General features: G+C 39.8%; 1 protein-coding gene across 5 annotated transcripts in view; it reads left to right on the top strand.

The window, feature by feature from the left end:
- phf2 (PHD finger protein 2) overlaps positions 1–15,009 on the top strand; it is a 49,347-nt gene that overhangs the window by 21,188 nt on the left and 13,150 nt on the right. For 4 of the 5 annotated variants that reach the window (XR_004019928.1, XM_030728455.1, XM_030728457.1 and 1 more), the window contains exons 2-16: positions 1,024–1,109; positions 1,233–1,347; positions 2,831–2,991; positions 3,972–4,113; positions 4,227–4,413; positions 4,575–4,737; positions 5,467–5,554; positions 5,828–5,934; positions 7,242–7,333; positions 7,426–7,515; positions 8,796–9,140; positions 10,078–10,194; positions 11,849–11,964; positions 12,181–12,359; positions 13,032–13,099. Coding sequence is in view for 4 of the 5 variants with exons in the window: in XM_030728455.1 (XP_030584315.1) it covers positions 1,024–1,109; positions 1,233–1,347; positions 2,831–2,991; positions 3,972–4,113; positions 4,227–4,413; positions 4,575–4,737; positions 5,467–5,554; positions 5,828–5,934; positions 7,242–7,333; positions 7,426–7,515; positions 8,796–9,140; positions 10,078–10,194; positions 11,849–11,964; positions 12,181–12,359; positions 13,032–13,099 (2,056 nt within the window). In the remaining variant the exon portion in view is untranslated. Of the gene's footprint in view, positions 1–1,023; positions 1,110–1,232; positions 1,348–2,830; positions 2,992–3,321; positions 3,413–3,971; positions 4,114–4,226; positions 4,414–4,574; positions 4,738–5,466; positions 5,555–5,827; positions 5,935–7,241; positions 7,334–7,425; positions 7,516–8,795; positions 9,141–10,077; positions 10,195–11,848; positions 11,965–12,180; positions 12,360–13,031; positions 13,100–15,009 lie in introns of those variants that run through there. The other variant, XM_030728458.1, reaches the window with a different exon arrangement.

Consider the following 15,009-nt stretch of genomic DNA (forward strand, 5'->3'; position numbering starts at 1 on the left):
TCCTTTTTTGTACAATGTATAAGTGTATGTACAGTGTATATGGAAATTTAAACAATTTTATGTACAATTGAATCACATTGAATCACAGCCATCAGTGGGCTGATGGCTGTGGAAAATTTGATAATTGCATAGCATAAGGACATAAATGTTTGACTTTTAACTGGGTTATTTCAGTTTTACAGTCTTTTTGCTGACAAAGACACCACCATGAGATAACACGGCCTTCCACAGACCAAAGTAAGCAATAGACAAATAATTAAAGGACGGGAATTGAGGCCCATTAATTAAGGCCCAACTTACAAATCTCTGCATTTGTTTTTCTTCTAACTTTATTCTGAAATGTCTGAGTGGAAGCAGTGTTTTGTTTTTCTGCCACTTCACAACAAGGGTCTACTCGAGACTTGGCGACACAACCCCCTTACCCTGCCTCTAAGTGAAACCCGGCCTTGCCTTGACCCTATCCGAGTTTTTCTGACATGCCCCTCTTCGCCGGATGAAATCTTTTCACAGCCCATGCGAAGCACAGTCTGGGGGGTGGGTGGGGGCTGTGGGTTCCCCATTGGTGGTGAAGCGGTAGCACGATGGCTCTCAGTACACAGCAGACAGTGACGGTGGAGAGTTTCGCTAGTCACTGTGCTAACGTACCTGCGAACGTTTCCTTGTTCCGCTGTGTGAATTAATCTGATGTTCAACATTTGTTCTGCGTGACTTTTCTCACGATGTTCACGCCCCTCCTGTCATGACCCTGCGTCCCACCAGTGGGGCACACCCCACAGTTTGAGAAACACTTAACTAACCTAAGATTATTTTTAGAAAGCATTTCTTTACTTTAAGCCATATAGTTAGCTTATCCTGTGCTTGCCACTATTATTTGCCTTCCATGCTGTCTTCTATTTACAAAAAAACTTTCAAAACGAATAATCTTCCTAAGCTTTATCCTCACAACCAGTCACACTTTTACTTTAGTTTGTGTGCAGAAAGCTGTCTGGACACCATTAAAAAGTGTTTCCTCTCTCATTTCAGCTGTGTTGATGTTGATGAAGACGATGCTCCAGACATTGACATTTATCACTGTCCAAACTGCGAGAAGACCCACGGCAAATCCACATGTGAGTAGCTGCACTGACTCAAATGAGTGAAACCGGCTGTGATGTGATTGTTCCACAGTTGTTGGAACAAATGGGATTTGATTGCTGTCATGTGCTGGCTGATTCTTTTTGTTTGCTCTCCAGTGAAAAAGAAAAAGAACTGGAGCAAACATGACACGGGTCAAAGCACAGACATCAAAGCCGTTCAGAACGGCAGTCAGGTCTTCATCAAGGAGCTCCGCAGCAGAACGTTTCCGAGGTAAACACCCCACGAACCCTGGGCCCCCTGCAGGCTGGTCCACTCATCAGGGAGTAAACTCAGCATAGTTTATTCACTATAACATTGATCTTATCAATACAAGTCCTGACATGAGAATAATCATATCATATTTCCTTTTTTATTTTCTTTGTGCACAGTAAGCAAACTTTAAGTCATGGTGACCTTTAGGTGACAATTCAATAAGGAGGGGCAGACATGAATCTGACCCTAAGCCTAAAACTAAACAGGTCAGCCACCTGGTGAGAAAACACTTCAAACTTTGGATTTCTTGGTCCCAAAAGAAAGTTTAAAAAGCCTTTTTTTTTTCTGCAAGATGTTGTTCTGTTACACAACATTACAGCTTCGTTAATGGCTCAATCTCAGTGCTGAAACCATCAAGGTGCCATGCTAGTTCATGTTATAGTTACAGTAAACCAAGAAAAACAACAGTTAACAAGTAATTATTCCAGCCACCACACAGAAACTGACCTAAACCTCCACTGTCACTCCAACAGCACCACTGACTCATATATTTCTTTGCCATTATGAAATTCTGCTTCAGATTTCTATTCAGGATTCTTTGAGTGCCATGTTGCTGTCTTACATGATGTATCCCACCACACTCCCACTCCCATTCCCATTTTTAGAGTGTTTTCTTTTACAGTGTAGAACAAAAAGTGAAGACATTCATACTATTAAGTATCCCATGGAATTTCATAAACTGGAAAGTGTATACAAATCAGTGTGTGTCATATTTTGAATTCCTCAGAGTAGTCACAGTTGTTTTTTTATTCTTCATCTGAGGCGTTTTCCTTAGAGCTGTTTTTTTTTTAACTGGAGCTCATCAAAGCCTTGTGTCTCCGGTGCGTCTCAAATCTGGTATCATGGGGGCCTGTACAGTCTTCTCATTCTAGCATCAGTGTCTGTTTTTCTGGACTTTTTTACACACTATCTGCAACAAGTTAGCAAGCTTCATAAGGGAATCACCTGGTACAGTTTCTAATTAACAGCTTGTCCAAAGTTAACTAGTTGAAGTTCTTGCTTTGATGTGTCTGAGACCATCAGATGCGTTGTGCTCAGTACTGCATGCGGTTTATGTTGCTTTGTGCTTTGACTTCTTCCATGTAAAGTTAGCTCAAAATCATACGTTAAACAATATGAGAGAAAGTGGTGGACGTAAAGCCTTCTTTATAATGGAAGCGATCATAGTTAACAAAATAAGATGGCACATAATCAATTGATTTTTAATAAAGAAGTGATTGCTCCTATTGATTCTCTGCAGTTTCATTATTATTCATCATTAAGGAATACTGTCTTTATTGTTCCACATTTAAATAACTCCACTAGGGGGCACTGCCTGGTAATATTTCAAAGACCTTCTTTGGGATGTGTTTGCATGCAGCTCAGTTAACAGTCAGATGTTTCCTCAGCTCAGGACACATTAAACATGTTCTCTCCTTCTCTGGCTGTGTGTGCTTATCAGTGCTGATGACGTAGTGGTGAAGCTCAGCGGCAGTCAGCTGACCATGGATTACCTGGAGGAGAACGGCTTCAATGAACCGATCCTGGCTCAGAAGAAAGACGGTCTGGGCATGTCCATGCCCGCCCCCACCTTCTACATCAGTGATGTGGAGAACTATGTTGGTAAGAACCTCGGCTACCAAACAATACATGAAGATAGTATTAGTCCTTCTACAGCAACCACTGCTCTGTGACATTAATACTTACTTTTACTGTCACAGCTACTATCGATCTTTCTGTTAGTGCACCACCACAGTGTTTTTAGCTTTTACTGACTGTAGTATGTCTTCTATTTCTAAACTAAAATGTTATTACTAAAGATAGCCATTAGCTCAGGACAAGTACACACAAGTGCCCATGAAGGACAAGGAAAACACACAAATGAGTGCTTGTAAAATACCTAACTTAATCTATTATTATATTATTGTTTTTCTTTCTGGAGCCGGGATTGACCATATTTGGACAAGAAGGCGGAGCGCTAAGTTGTCAGCTGATGCTATAGCAAGCTGCATCAATGAACTGCTGAGGTGTAATGATTGAACAGGTATCTGCTAACGCGTGCTGAGATAGTGCAGTTTCACTCACAACAACTGAAGCACAAACCTCTTGGACAGTAGTTCAGAGTATTCGTTAGACGTTGCTGCTGTCCATTCAGTCCTCCTGCTGGAGGTGGCAGCTCACTGCATGAAACTTTGGGATTATTATATTTTGAAAAAATTAAATGTCATTTGACTTCTGGTTGTTGCATATTAATATTGGAAGAGATCCATGTTAATATTGTGATTATTTAAAACGTGACTCAGCAATAATGTACATTTGCTGTGCTGAGGAAAGTTGCATTTGCCAGCATTACATCTGTTAAGGTTTTTTTTTTTTCAAAAGTGGGCAGGTCCCCTGAGCTGAGAAATATTTTATTTTCAAGGTAAAGAAATGCGTAATGCTGTCTGCTTTTCAATAGGGGGCGCACGTGTTCTTTCTGTCCTCTGTGCACTGCTGCAGACATTTTCTGTTAAACAGTTTGCTGTTTAAAGAAAATGTTCAGCCTGTGGGCAGTTAATTTCCTTCAGCTCATTTTATTGTGTCTTCCTCACCCTCTGTCTCAGGTCCCGATGTCCCTGTGGACGTAGTCGATGTCACCAAACAGACAGACAGCAAGATGAAACTCAAAGAGTTTGTCGACTATTACTACAGCACAAACAGAAAGAAAGTATTAAACATCATCAACCTGGAGTTCTCTGACACGAGGTACTAGCTCTCTGCCTGAAGGCGACGTTTGAAAAATGAGATTTGACTCCTGAAGATGCCAGCTGCATGGAAAACTTGTGGTGCTAATTTCTTTTTCTGTTTGTCTGGGACAGGATGAACAGCATAGTGGAGAGTCCACAGATTGTGCGGCGGTTATCTTGGGTAGAAAACTACTGGCCTGATGACGCTCTGCTCGGGAAGCCAAAAGTCACCAAATACTGTCTAATCTGTGTTAAAGACAGCTACACAGACTTCCACATTGAGTGCGGTGGCGCCTCCGTCTGGTACCACGTTTTGAAGGTTAGAGAAGTGTGTCGGGATGATGAGAAATCAAAACATATTCTGCGCTGATTGAGTCCTGAAGAGGAAACATGGAATACATTCCTTTCCTCTTGTGACGACGATGATGATGGGGATGATTATGATGATGATAATGCCAGAAAATCTGATTACATTTGCAGGGAGAAAAGATCTTCTTCCTCATCAAGCCCACCTCGGCCAACCTGTCTCTGTACGAGCGCTGGAGATCGTCGTCCAATCACAGCGAAATGTTCTTTGCTGACCAGGTGGACAAGTGTTACAAATGCACGCTGAAGCAAGGCCAGACCCTGTTCATCCCATCAGGTCAGAGCTGCACTCTGCTCGTGAATCCATAGCACGTGGCTAATGGCATCATGTTTCGCCGTTAGCCCCGGACAGACAGTGAATGAGAGAATTTATTCAAATGTGGCGCAGATGTTTGAGACTTCAGGATGAACTGATTAAATTGTGGCTTTCAAAGGTCAGGGTCACTGTGACATTGCTTCTATCCCAATCTATCCCATGCTTATGAAAACAACATCTCATCAAACATCTGGAGGGAATTTCTGAAGGTCAATTGGCTCCAAGGATGAACTGATTTAATAGATTATAACAAACTTCCACATTGTAACAATAAAAAATAATAAAGTGATAATATACCCAAAAGGTCAACTTTAGTATGGTAAGATGATGTTCTTCAAAATACGTTCTAGCTGTTGTTCAACAGCGTAGCTCAGAAACAGGAGGAGACACTGTAAACATTTCACATTCACTCAGATATTAAACAGGTGACACTAACCTGTGGCCTAAAATGAGTCTCATTTATTTTGTGTGTATCCAGTCTTAAAAGCCACTAAGACAGATTTCCATGTGGTTAGTGAACAGTTCAAATAAAGTCTTGAGGGAGGTTTCAGAAAACAGATCTTGATAATACTGGTTAACATGTTACTGTAAATTGTGATGTGAATTCTTGTCAAATAAACTCAGAACACTGGATTGATGAATATTCTTGTGATCGCTGGTTGATTATGTTGTCTCACTTGGTCCCCTCAGGTTGGATCAATGCAATACTGACGCCGGTCGACTGCCTGGCGTTCTCTGGACACTTTGTCCACAACCTCAGTGTGGAGATGCAGATGAGGTTTGGACACATGTCTTTACACACACATTCATGCTTCGTGCAGCTTTTAGTGGACTTGGTGGTAATCTGATCTGCCATGCCTCCTGCACAGAGTCCCGTTATTGGGAAGGTGATTTAATGTGACTTAAGGGCCTTGGTTGATATTACTCAGTAGTTTCTGATTCTGTTCACCTCCAGAGTCCACCAAATCTGTTTATGAATTCTCCTTCTTTGGAAGCACTTTGTGAATTCCATCATTTAGCTGAAACTTTTTTTTTTTCTGGTCTTCCTCAGGGCATATGAAATTGAGAAACGGCTAAAGGTCAAAACTCTCACTCCTTTCCCCAACTTTGAGACGGCGTGCTGGTATGTGGGGCGACACCTCCTCGAGCGATTCAAAGGTGAACTCTCGAGCCAATCCGATGTATTTATAGACTTCATTTTGGCCTCAATGTGTGGTACTTTAACGTAAACCTACATCCTCATTTCACTCGACATTTCTCCAGAGGAATGCATGAATGCGGAGAAAACACAAACACTGTCAGAAATGCCTCTTTTTTTCTTTTTTTTTTTCCGGGGCTGCACATTCAGCATGTGGCTGCATGTCTGCGGCACAGATGAGGAGCTGGATGCTCTAATATTATTTCAGTCATTAAATCGGTGAATCGCAGAGTTCACAGATGATTAGCTTCAAAAGGTTTGGCCCAGCTAGAATCACTTGCTCCATTACAAGCCTGTGTTTAAACTCCCCTCAGCTGGCGTGGCCCAACTGTTTATGTTTCCAGCATTTTCTGTGTATGTTCATGTGTTAAAACCAGATTGTGATTTTGTGTGGTGCACGCCACCTCCAGACTATAAAGCTTTATCATTAATTTACCATTATTCTTTTTTAAAAGGCACCTATTATGCTTTTCCTCATTTTCTGTCATAGATAGTATACTGTTCAGTCGTGGATACACATATTGAACATGGCCAAAGCTTCAAATAATGAGGTCAGTGTATTTACAAGTAATCCCTGTGAGCTCAGGCTTCAGACTGCTCTAAATGCTCTGTTTCAGGCAGTTATTTTCTGCTTATATCAAAAATAGGGGACATCCCCAATACGGTCATCTTAGAAGCCCCACCCACCAAAGTTTAAATCCTCTGTTTTCGAGGGGCAGCCAGTCACAGGAAGGTTGGTTTACAGAAGTTGGCCTTAAAGGGAGAGGCTTGTTTTAGACAGAGGATAAACTGAAGGTCTGCACTAGGCCCAGTGTCACATAAAGAGGAATTTATTTTTGAACTGTGAGCCATGGACAGCTACTCTAGTAGAGTATAATATCCAGAGTGATTTGGGCAGGATGATGTTGGCTTGTACCTTAAGGGCTTTAACATGTCACTTGGCTGTTTGTGGGTTAATCTGCACTGGTGAATGAAGGTAACAGTTTTGTCTAAACACACAGTCACCCCATTGACAGGAATCCCTCTTCTGTACACCGAGGAGTGCAGTGACTTCATGTTTTGTCGTTATAACAACACAGACTGAGGTGGCAGCTCATCTGTTCTGATGTTTGTGAAAGCCTTATTCAGTTACATGTCATAAATCTCAGCAGCACTGGGAATTTACACTGTACGTTGTATCCTTTTTTTACTCTAATGGTCCCAACTCCTCAGAGTTCAAAAGCCACGATTCACTCAATGAAAACATTTGCATTTTTTTCTTCTGCAGGTTTACATAAAGCAAATAAGCAACCAGCCCCATACCTGATACACGGTGCCAAAATCATCAATGGAGCCTTTAGAGCTTGGACTAAAAAGCAGGTATGGAGACAACTACATATAAGGCAGAGTGTATCTGTGAAATGTGTCTGCTTTCTTAGAAAAGTTTTGTTTGCTTTTTTTTTTTGTAACAGGCTCTCCTGGAACATGAAGATGAGCTTCCAGAGAACATGAAACCATCACAACTCATTAAGGATCTTGCCAAAGAGATCAGATTGTCAGAGGTATTTTTATTTTAGTCCAACATAAAATTTCATAAAAGTTCCAGGTGGTCATTTTAGACTTTTTTGACCCCAAGAGACACAAAGGTTTCAATCTGGGCAAAGTGTGCCGAAATGCTAAATGTTAGCATTTTGTTGTCTAGCTGTTAGCTAAATGTTAGCATTTGGTTGCTAAAATCTTAGCATGCTAACAATAACTATTGTTCAGAGAAGTTTTTAAAAAAGGTTAGCTGGTCACACACAGTGACATTGCGTTTGCCACCAAACGCTGAAAAGAAAGAATTTTTTTTTTTTTTTAATGCCTTAGCTGTGCATTCAGTTAGCTCAGACGTTAAAGTGGGATTTGGCAGGTATTTGAAATTGATGACATCTTCTAGAAGAAAGCCCTGTTAACTTAGCAGCCATATTGAAAAGCATCTGAGAACTAATATCTGTAATTACTTTGAAGCATTATCTAAATGACCTTTAATTTCAAAGGTCTTAAAAATTTTATGTAGAAAATATTCAGTCAACTCTGACACAAACTACATATACATACATATAAGTATTAATTATGTTCATTAAATGACATTCCCTGAGCAGTTTTTACCTTAGAAAAGAACTTCTCATCTTCCTCTTATGTCCTCTGTTTTTTACATCGCTCGCCATTCAGAGTAAAATTATCTCACATTAACTCAACTCAGCTTTTATTGTCAGTTGCTGTTGAATGTACAAGACAAACAAAGAACTTAAATTATGTTTCTCACAACCCACAATGTACAAAGAACGTGTTCAATATGCATTATATACTTAAAATTTACATGTGTTTTTCTTCCTTGGGAAACAAAGCCACTGCACCCTTAGCTAGCAAACAAAATATGTGCCAAACTGCAAAGAAACAGTTTGTGTGTCATATATATTGAGGTGTTTGAAAGGCTGAATTTGAAATTATCTGCCACTTCAAACATATCACTACAGTTATGCTCACTCTTCTGTAACACTAGCTTATGCTGATGTACCTCAAACACAACTTTACATTTGAACCATGAACGTGTCACAGAGACTAGGTGTAAAAAAAGGAAGCGTGCAGAGAGAACAGAAGCAAAGTTGTTTACACTATATAAAATATGAATCTCATTACCAAGTGATCAAATTCTGAAGTGTTGTGAATGATCACTCCAGTTATTAAAGTAAAAAAATTATAACTATTTAAGTCCGGTTTTAGGTTTAATTACTGTACCTCAGTGTGGGGTTAATGGCAGGTTACAAAGTCAAAAGCCAACAATGCTTTCTTTTACCTGCAGAATACAACAAAAGCCATTAAGAGCGAGGCCAGCATTAAGGTACCAGCTGAGGAGCCGCCGTCCACCCATTCCGAGCCTGAAGAACCCATTTCTCCGGCACGCGTCCCCTCGCCCAGCAGAGAGAAGTCCAGAAAGAAAACCTCAAAACCCCCTAAACCTCCCAAGCCTCCCAAACCCCCAAAAATGCCCAAGCCTCCGAAGGTGCCAAAGGTCAAGGAAGGAGGAAAGAAGAAAGCAAAGACAGCGAAAGAGTCATCGCCACCTCCTAAACCCTCCAGTTTTGCTGCACTGGAGTCCCATGCGAAGGACATCTTGAGTAAAATGGACCAGCCAAAAAAGTCGAAGGTGAGCAGATAGTAATGTTAGCAACTTTTTGTTCTTGCTTTGTGGAATTATGGTTTCTTTCTTTAGTTTTCATTTTAGGTTAGCCTTTATATACTTCTACAGTAGAAAGCTTGTCAAATTTAACTGAAACGATCGTTTTTTTTTTTTAACTTTTCTGAAAGGAATTATTATACTATGAAATAAAAAAAAAAACAGTAAAATCGGGGTGCCTGGTATTACAATAAGTGTGAGCTCCACATGGTGGTTGGTCAGCTGACCTGTACAGTGTGAGCAGAAAAACTTCAGGTGCTGGCTACGGGCAGCTGATCAGTATTAGCACATTGTACTGGTTTATTATAACTGGTAAAGTGGCTGCACAGCTTTCAAGGCTTATCCTGCTATAGGCGATAAACAATAACTGATGCACAGGCAAAACGGGCTTGGTTTTTTTTATTAAGGGAGTACACGGTGGTCAGCATGGGGTGGCTGTGGCTCAGGAGGTAGAGTGGGTCGCCTACCAATTGGAAGGTTGGTGGATCAGTCCTCAGCTCCTCCTGTCCATGTGTTAAAGTATCCTTGGGCAAGATACTGAACCCCGAGTTGCCCCCAGCGCATCCATTGAGGATGTGTGAATGTTAGATAAAAGTGCATAGGTACACATAAAAGCACTATGCGAATGTTTGTGTGATTTGATGAATGAGACTTGTGGTAGAAAGCGCTTGAGCAGAAAAGCAAATATCCAGTACCAGTCAAAGGTTTGGACACACTCACCCATTCATATGAATGGGTGAGTGTGTCTGACTGGTACTGTATGAATATATCAGCATGAAATTCATTTTTTATAGATGATGCAGTTCAGCTAATCCCATTTTCTCAGCTTTCTGCCTTTGTAGGGCAGAGCAGTTACTCTGATTGTTCTGTTAGGAATTATGTCTCTGTAAATGCTTCCATTTTCCAGGCTGTTAAGAATGTCCTGAGCATGTCTGAGAAGGAAATTTCAAAGCAGAACAATGTGGAGAAGTTTGAAATCAGAGAGCAGAATAAAAACAAGACTGAAGCAAAATGGAAGTATAAGGTAAGCTCACTGGAGCTAACGTGATTTTGAAACTAATGGCTGTCACACCTTTTGCTTTGGCCTGAAACAAGTTGAAAACACGCTGATAGCTTGGTGTTCTTTAGAAAATAAGCTGTGAAGGTTACAAGTTGAGCATCTGAAAAGAAAAAAAAAATGCAGGATCATCCAACAATGATGTGAACACTTCACTTCAAAGCAATCAGCCAAAGTAATGATGCGGCCCAAGTCGCACATTTGAGGCCTGCAGCTCATCAGGACTTCTGCAGAAATGTCCACCCTCCCAGAGTTTACCTAATGGAATTACACCATTTCCATATCCAAAGCGTTCCATCTAAGTATTTACACATGCCCCCATCTCTTTAAAAAAAAGTTTGTTGTATCATTATTGAAGAATAACAGGAGGAAGTTTTTATCGGAAAAAAAGTGTAATTTTGGTGAGCGGAAGACATTAGAGGGCTCTAGTTTCTTGGAAAATGCAATGCCAAACTGCTGTGGAATGTTTTAAACCCCTCCAAGGACCTCCATCCAACTGCTCCTTTACATCAGGCCAAACATTTACAGATGGTGAAGAGATCCTGTTAGATCTTTACCAAGGTTACCGGAGACCACATCTTCACTTGTGATCACTGTTAGTTCGTGAACAGGCTCACAGCCTCTCCGTGTACTGCGAGCAATTAGGCCTATGAAGCACCTTGGTGTTAATTAAAAAATGGATGGCAGTGTGAAATTTCTGTTTTAGGTTCCAGTGCGTAGGAAACAAAAACAGCTGAGGAGCGAATATTTGAAAATGTGAAAATGGATGTTCTTGGATTTCAGTTAATTACACAGTCTGATCAGTGGGAACTTTGATGGCAGTCGTTCTGCATTCCTCTTTGTGGATTTGGTTTAGTGAAAATTGGGTCAGAAAATTTGACCTGTTGGGATTAACATCATGAAATATTCAATCTTTAACAGCAATGTGTTTATTTTAAGAGCTGATGAAACAGTTGATGACAGTGTCCCTTTTTGGTTTCAGTCATTTAGTTTCAGTCAGATAAGTATAAGAGATACATACCCATACAGACACAGAGGGGGGATGCTGATTGTTTAACAGATTTTTTCCAGTACATATAAGGAGCCAGCATGTTCATGTTTATGCCAACTTTTATGATGACAATAATTTATTAATTTACATGAATATATTCTTAAGCTTAAGTGTGAAAGCGTTAGATTGAGGCTGTATTGTGAAAAACAAAAGATTTTTATGGCCATTTTATAAATGAAATATTCTGTGTCCTCTTAGCTCTGTTTTTGGTTCATATTTACTTCTTTAAGCAGCAGAAACTCTCTTTAAACTGAAGCCAAGCAGCTTGACTTTAGGGGCTAAAAATCAAAACAGTGAGCTAAAAGAGGCTAAGATGCTCTGTAGAACTCTTGAAAGCTGTCATAACTATCATAAGCCATCTCTTAATCTTTTTTTTTCGCAATAAAAAAAACATGGAGCAGTGTTTTTTTTAGTATAGCTATAAATTAGCATAAAGTATACTCTTTCATTAATGTAGTGAACTAGAAATGGTGACACCCTGATATCTGTGATTCTCTCTGCCCTGTAACATAATGCTGCCTGCATTTACTTATACCCTCCTGTGACATTATTTTCCTTGGAATGTTACAGAATAGTAAACCCGATTCCCTGCTGAAAATGGAGGAGGAGTGCAAATTTGACAGAACACTGCTGTCAAGCAATAAAGACAGATTCAGCTTTACTATGTCCCACAGGAAACTGCTGAGGTATGTATGGAATGGCCGTGATTGCCATGTAAATGTTCGACGATAGGTCTTTGAAGAGAAGAACATGTCAGCCTTCTCATGTGGTGTATTATGGTGATTGTAGAGCTATGTGGCTATCAGCACCATATCCATTAGAACTAATTCAAGGACTTTTCACTGTGAGTGCCTGGCTGAGCCTCGTATCACCCCCTTATTGTCCTGCGGTTTCATTCTCAGCTCCAAGACCCTGAAACCTCAGACCAACTCAAGTGTTTTTGGATCATTACAAAACCTAAAAGAGGACAAAACCAAGCCAGTGATAGACGAGTATGAGTACGTCTCAGATGAAGGGGAGCTGAAGATTGACGAATTCCCCATCAGACGGAAAAAGAACACCGTTAAGAGAGATCTGTCCTGTGAGTATTTTGGGCTTATTTGGGTAGTGTTTCAGTTTATTTAAACTATCAACTAAGACTGAGCAGATATCTTAACAATTTTCTGAGTATCAGCTTAAATGTGTATGTATCAAAAATTTACTCAGGGTTAGATTTTAAGTTTATATTGTCTTGATCCATGATCTGGTACTTCCTGGTCTAAATTAAGAGCACATTTGAGTGCTTTAGGGCATATTTTAGCTATGTAAAATGATTTTTTTTATACAGATGCAATAAAAAGTTTGGCACACATAAAAACTGTTTGAGGTCTGTTTTTGTTTAACAGCTGGAAAAAGGTTTTGTTTGAGAAATTAAGAACTGTGATAGCATCATATGTGGCTAGCTACCAAAATCAAAACAAAATCACAATGACACAGCTGTTGAGGTTTTTTAACTACTTTCAAACTGATATAATTATCAAATTACCAATGAAATTTTAGGTAAAATAAAAAGAAAATGTAGCATGCATGAATGTTATTCAGCTGTTCAGTTTCTTTGTTTAAAGAAATATCTACTTTTAAACTGATATAAATGTCATTTTAGGAACCTTTAAAAAAGAATTCTGGTAGCATAAGTTACCATGGCTTTTTGCTTAGTCTTATTAAAAGATTGGCCTTAAAATGTCACTAATGTCATTTTGTTTTTTTCCCACAGTTTTATCAGATATCAGAGAATCGATCCAGCCAGCCAAAAAAACAAAGTTCCAACCCTTGGTGACTAAGGTGTGTATCAGATGACATCACCTACACCGAATATATTTAGGGTCAGTTATAAGAGGAGGCTTCCTAAGCTGTGGATGAGGGATCTGTAGCATGAATGGTGACCAGATTAGTAAACATAAGACCAAGACCAGATGCTCTTAAGTTTACTAATGAGAGGTCACTGGAAACCTTGATCTGTGGTATCTCTGGCTATTGTCATTCCATTTCAGCTCCACTTCCAGCTCAGCTTGACTCTTACACTTCACTCCAACTGCTTCACTCTTTTGGGATGCTGTTCAAAATGTAAATAAATAATGCAGGTCATTTTGACCCTATGAAATATAGATAATGAAATCAGTACAAAGATGACAAATCAGATCTTGAAAAAGATTTTTTTCTTAAATAAAAAAATGATATTTTGAAATTTGATTTCAGCAACATGTTTCAAAAAAAAGAGCCGATGGGCCGACAAAAGACTGAAAAAGGAAAAACAAATCACCTGATGGAACCTTTTAATGCTAATGTGGATAATTAGTAATATCATCTAATTAACCACACTGGATATAAATAAGTATATACATTTGCCTAACATATGAAAGGTCCCTGGCTTGATACTGGGAGGAGACACAATACCTGCTGTGACAACCCCTTCAGGAGAAGGGAGAAGCCAAAAGTAGCTTAAATAAGTATCCTAGAGAGCAATGTAAGACTTCTTTCTATGGTACATAATGTAATTAAACAATTAAGAGAATCCAAAATAAACTCTATATCCAAGGGACAAGGCACTATCTTAAATCCCTTAGGCAGCAAAGCCTAAAAAACAATCAGTTAAAACTCCACCACGCAAAGAAAATAATAAAATAAGACCCAGAAACACTGCCTGCTTCTCGGGGTCTGAGCTAAGATGGACTGAGGTGGGAAACTGGCCTGTTGCTTACTCTGTGTTCTCTGGCCTAAAGAGGAGAGGGAGCATCCAGCTTGTTCTCAGTTTAGATGCCAGCATCTGTGACCGTGTGGGAGGGATTAGTGCACATGGCATGGATAATTTTACACAGCTGTAAAGGCACCGTTAATGCTAAATGATATATTCAGGTTTAATAAGAACACGTGCTGCCATCCAGACGATGTATTATTCAGGCAAGGACTTCTGTATTTTAGCAAGACAATGCAAACCACTTTCTGTACGTATTCCAACCACTGAAGAAGAGCTAAAGTGGCAGGCTGGCAGTCCACACCTGTCCCCCTCTGAAAATTTGAATATTATGAAATAATGTCAGAAAATGCCATGAATTGCCAAGGAGCTGAAATACTAATTTAAAACTAGTGGTGTCAAAGTGTTGTCCAAAGAAAAGGTGACACAACAAAGTGGAAAATATGGGCTTGTCACAACTTAAAAAACATGTTGCTGGGACTAAACGAAAATCAAATAAAATACAGTGAAAAACTAAGCATCAAATTTTTGTTTCAACATGTGATAAATTGTGACTGTTAACATTAAAATATGGGGTTTAATAATTGCCAAGTCATTCTGCTCCATAACATTTCTGGGAATGAGGTTGTAGATCCATGCTGGATTAGCAGATGGGAAAATGGGCAACTACCCCAGGGATCCAAATCCTGAGGGGCTGCAAGTGCCCCACATTTACTGAGTGTCTTTGTGTGGGGTAACGTTAGCAAAAGCATGTTTGTTTGAGATTGTAGTCGACACCAGAAGAATATGCAGTAACATTGCCTGTTTTTGCATGATTCTAAAAACATTTATGTTAAAGGGAATAACTAAAAAAGGGCGGACAGCTCACTTTTGCTCTGAGGCCTCCAACTGAGACATTCTGGCGGCAGTCGTATGATAAACAATGAGACTGCAGTAAAGAAGCCATTACAAAAACAAGTGAACATGCATATTCTGAAGCCCCGTTTTAACCCAAAAAAAG

The sequence above is a fragment of the Archocentrus centrarchus genome, chromosome 5 (assembly GCF_007364275.1).
Source record: "Archocentrus centrarchus isolate MPI-CPG fArcCen1 chromosome 5, fArcCen1, whole genome shotgun sequence".
Classification (NCBI taxonomy): Eukaryota; Metazoa; Chordata; class Actinopteri; order Cichliformes; family Cichlidae; genus Archocentrus; species Archocentrus centrarchus.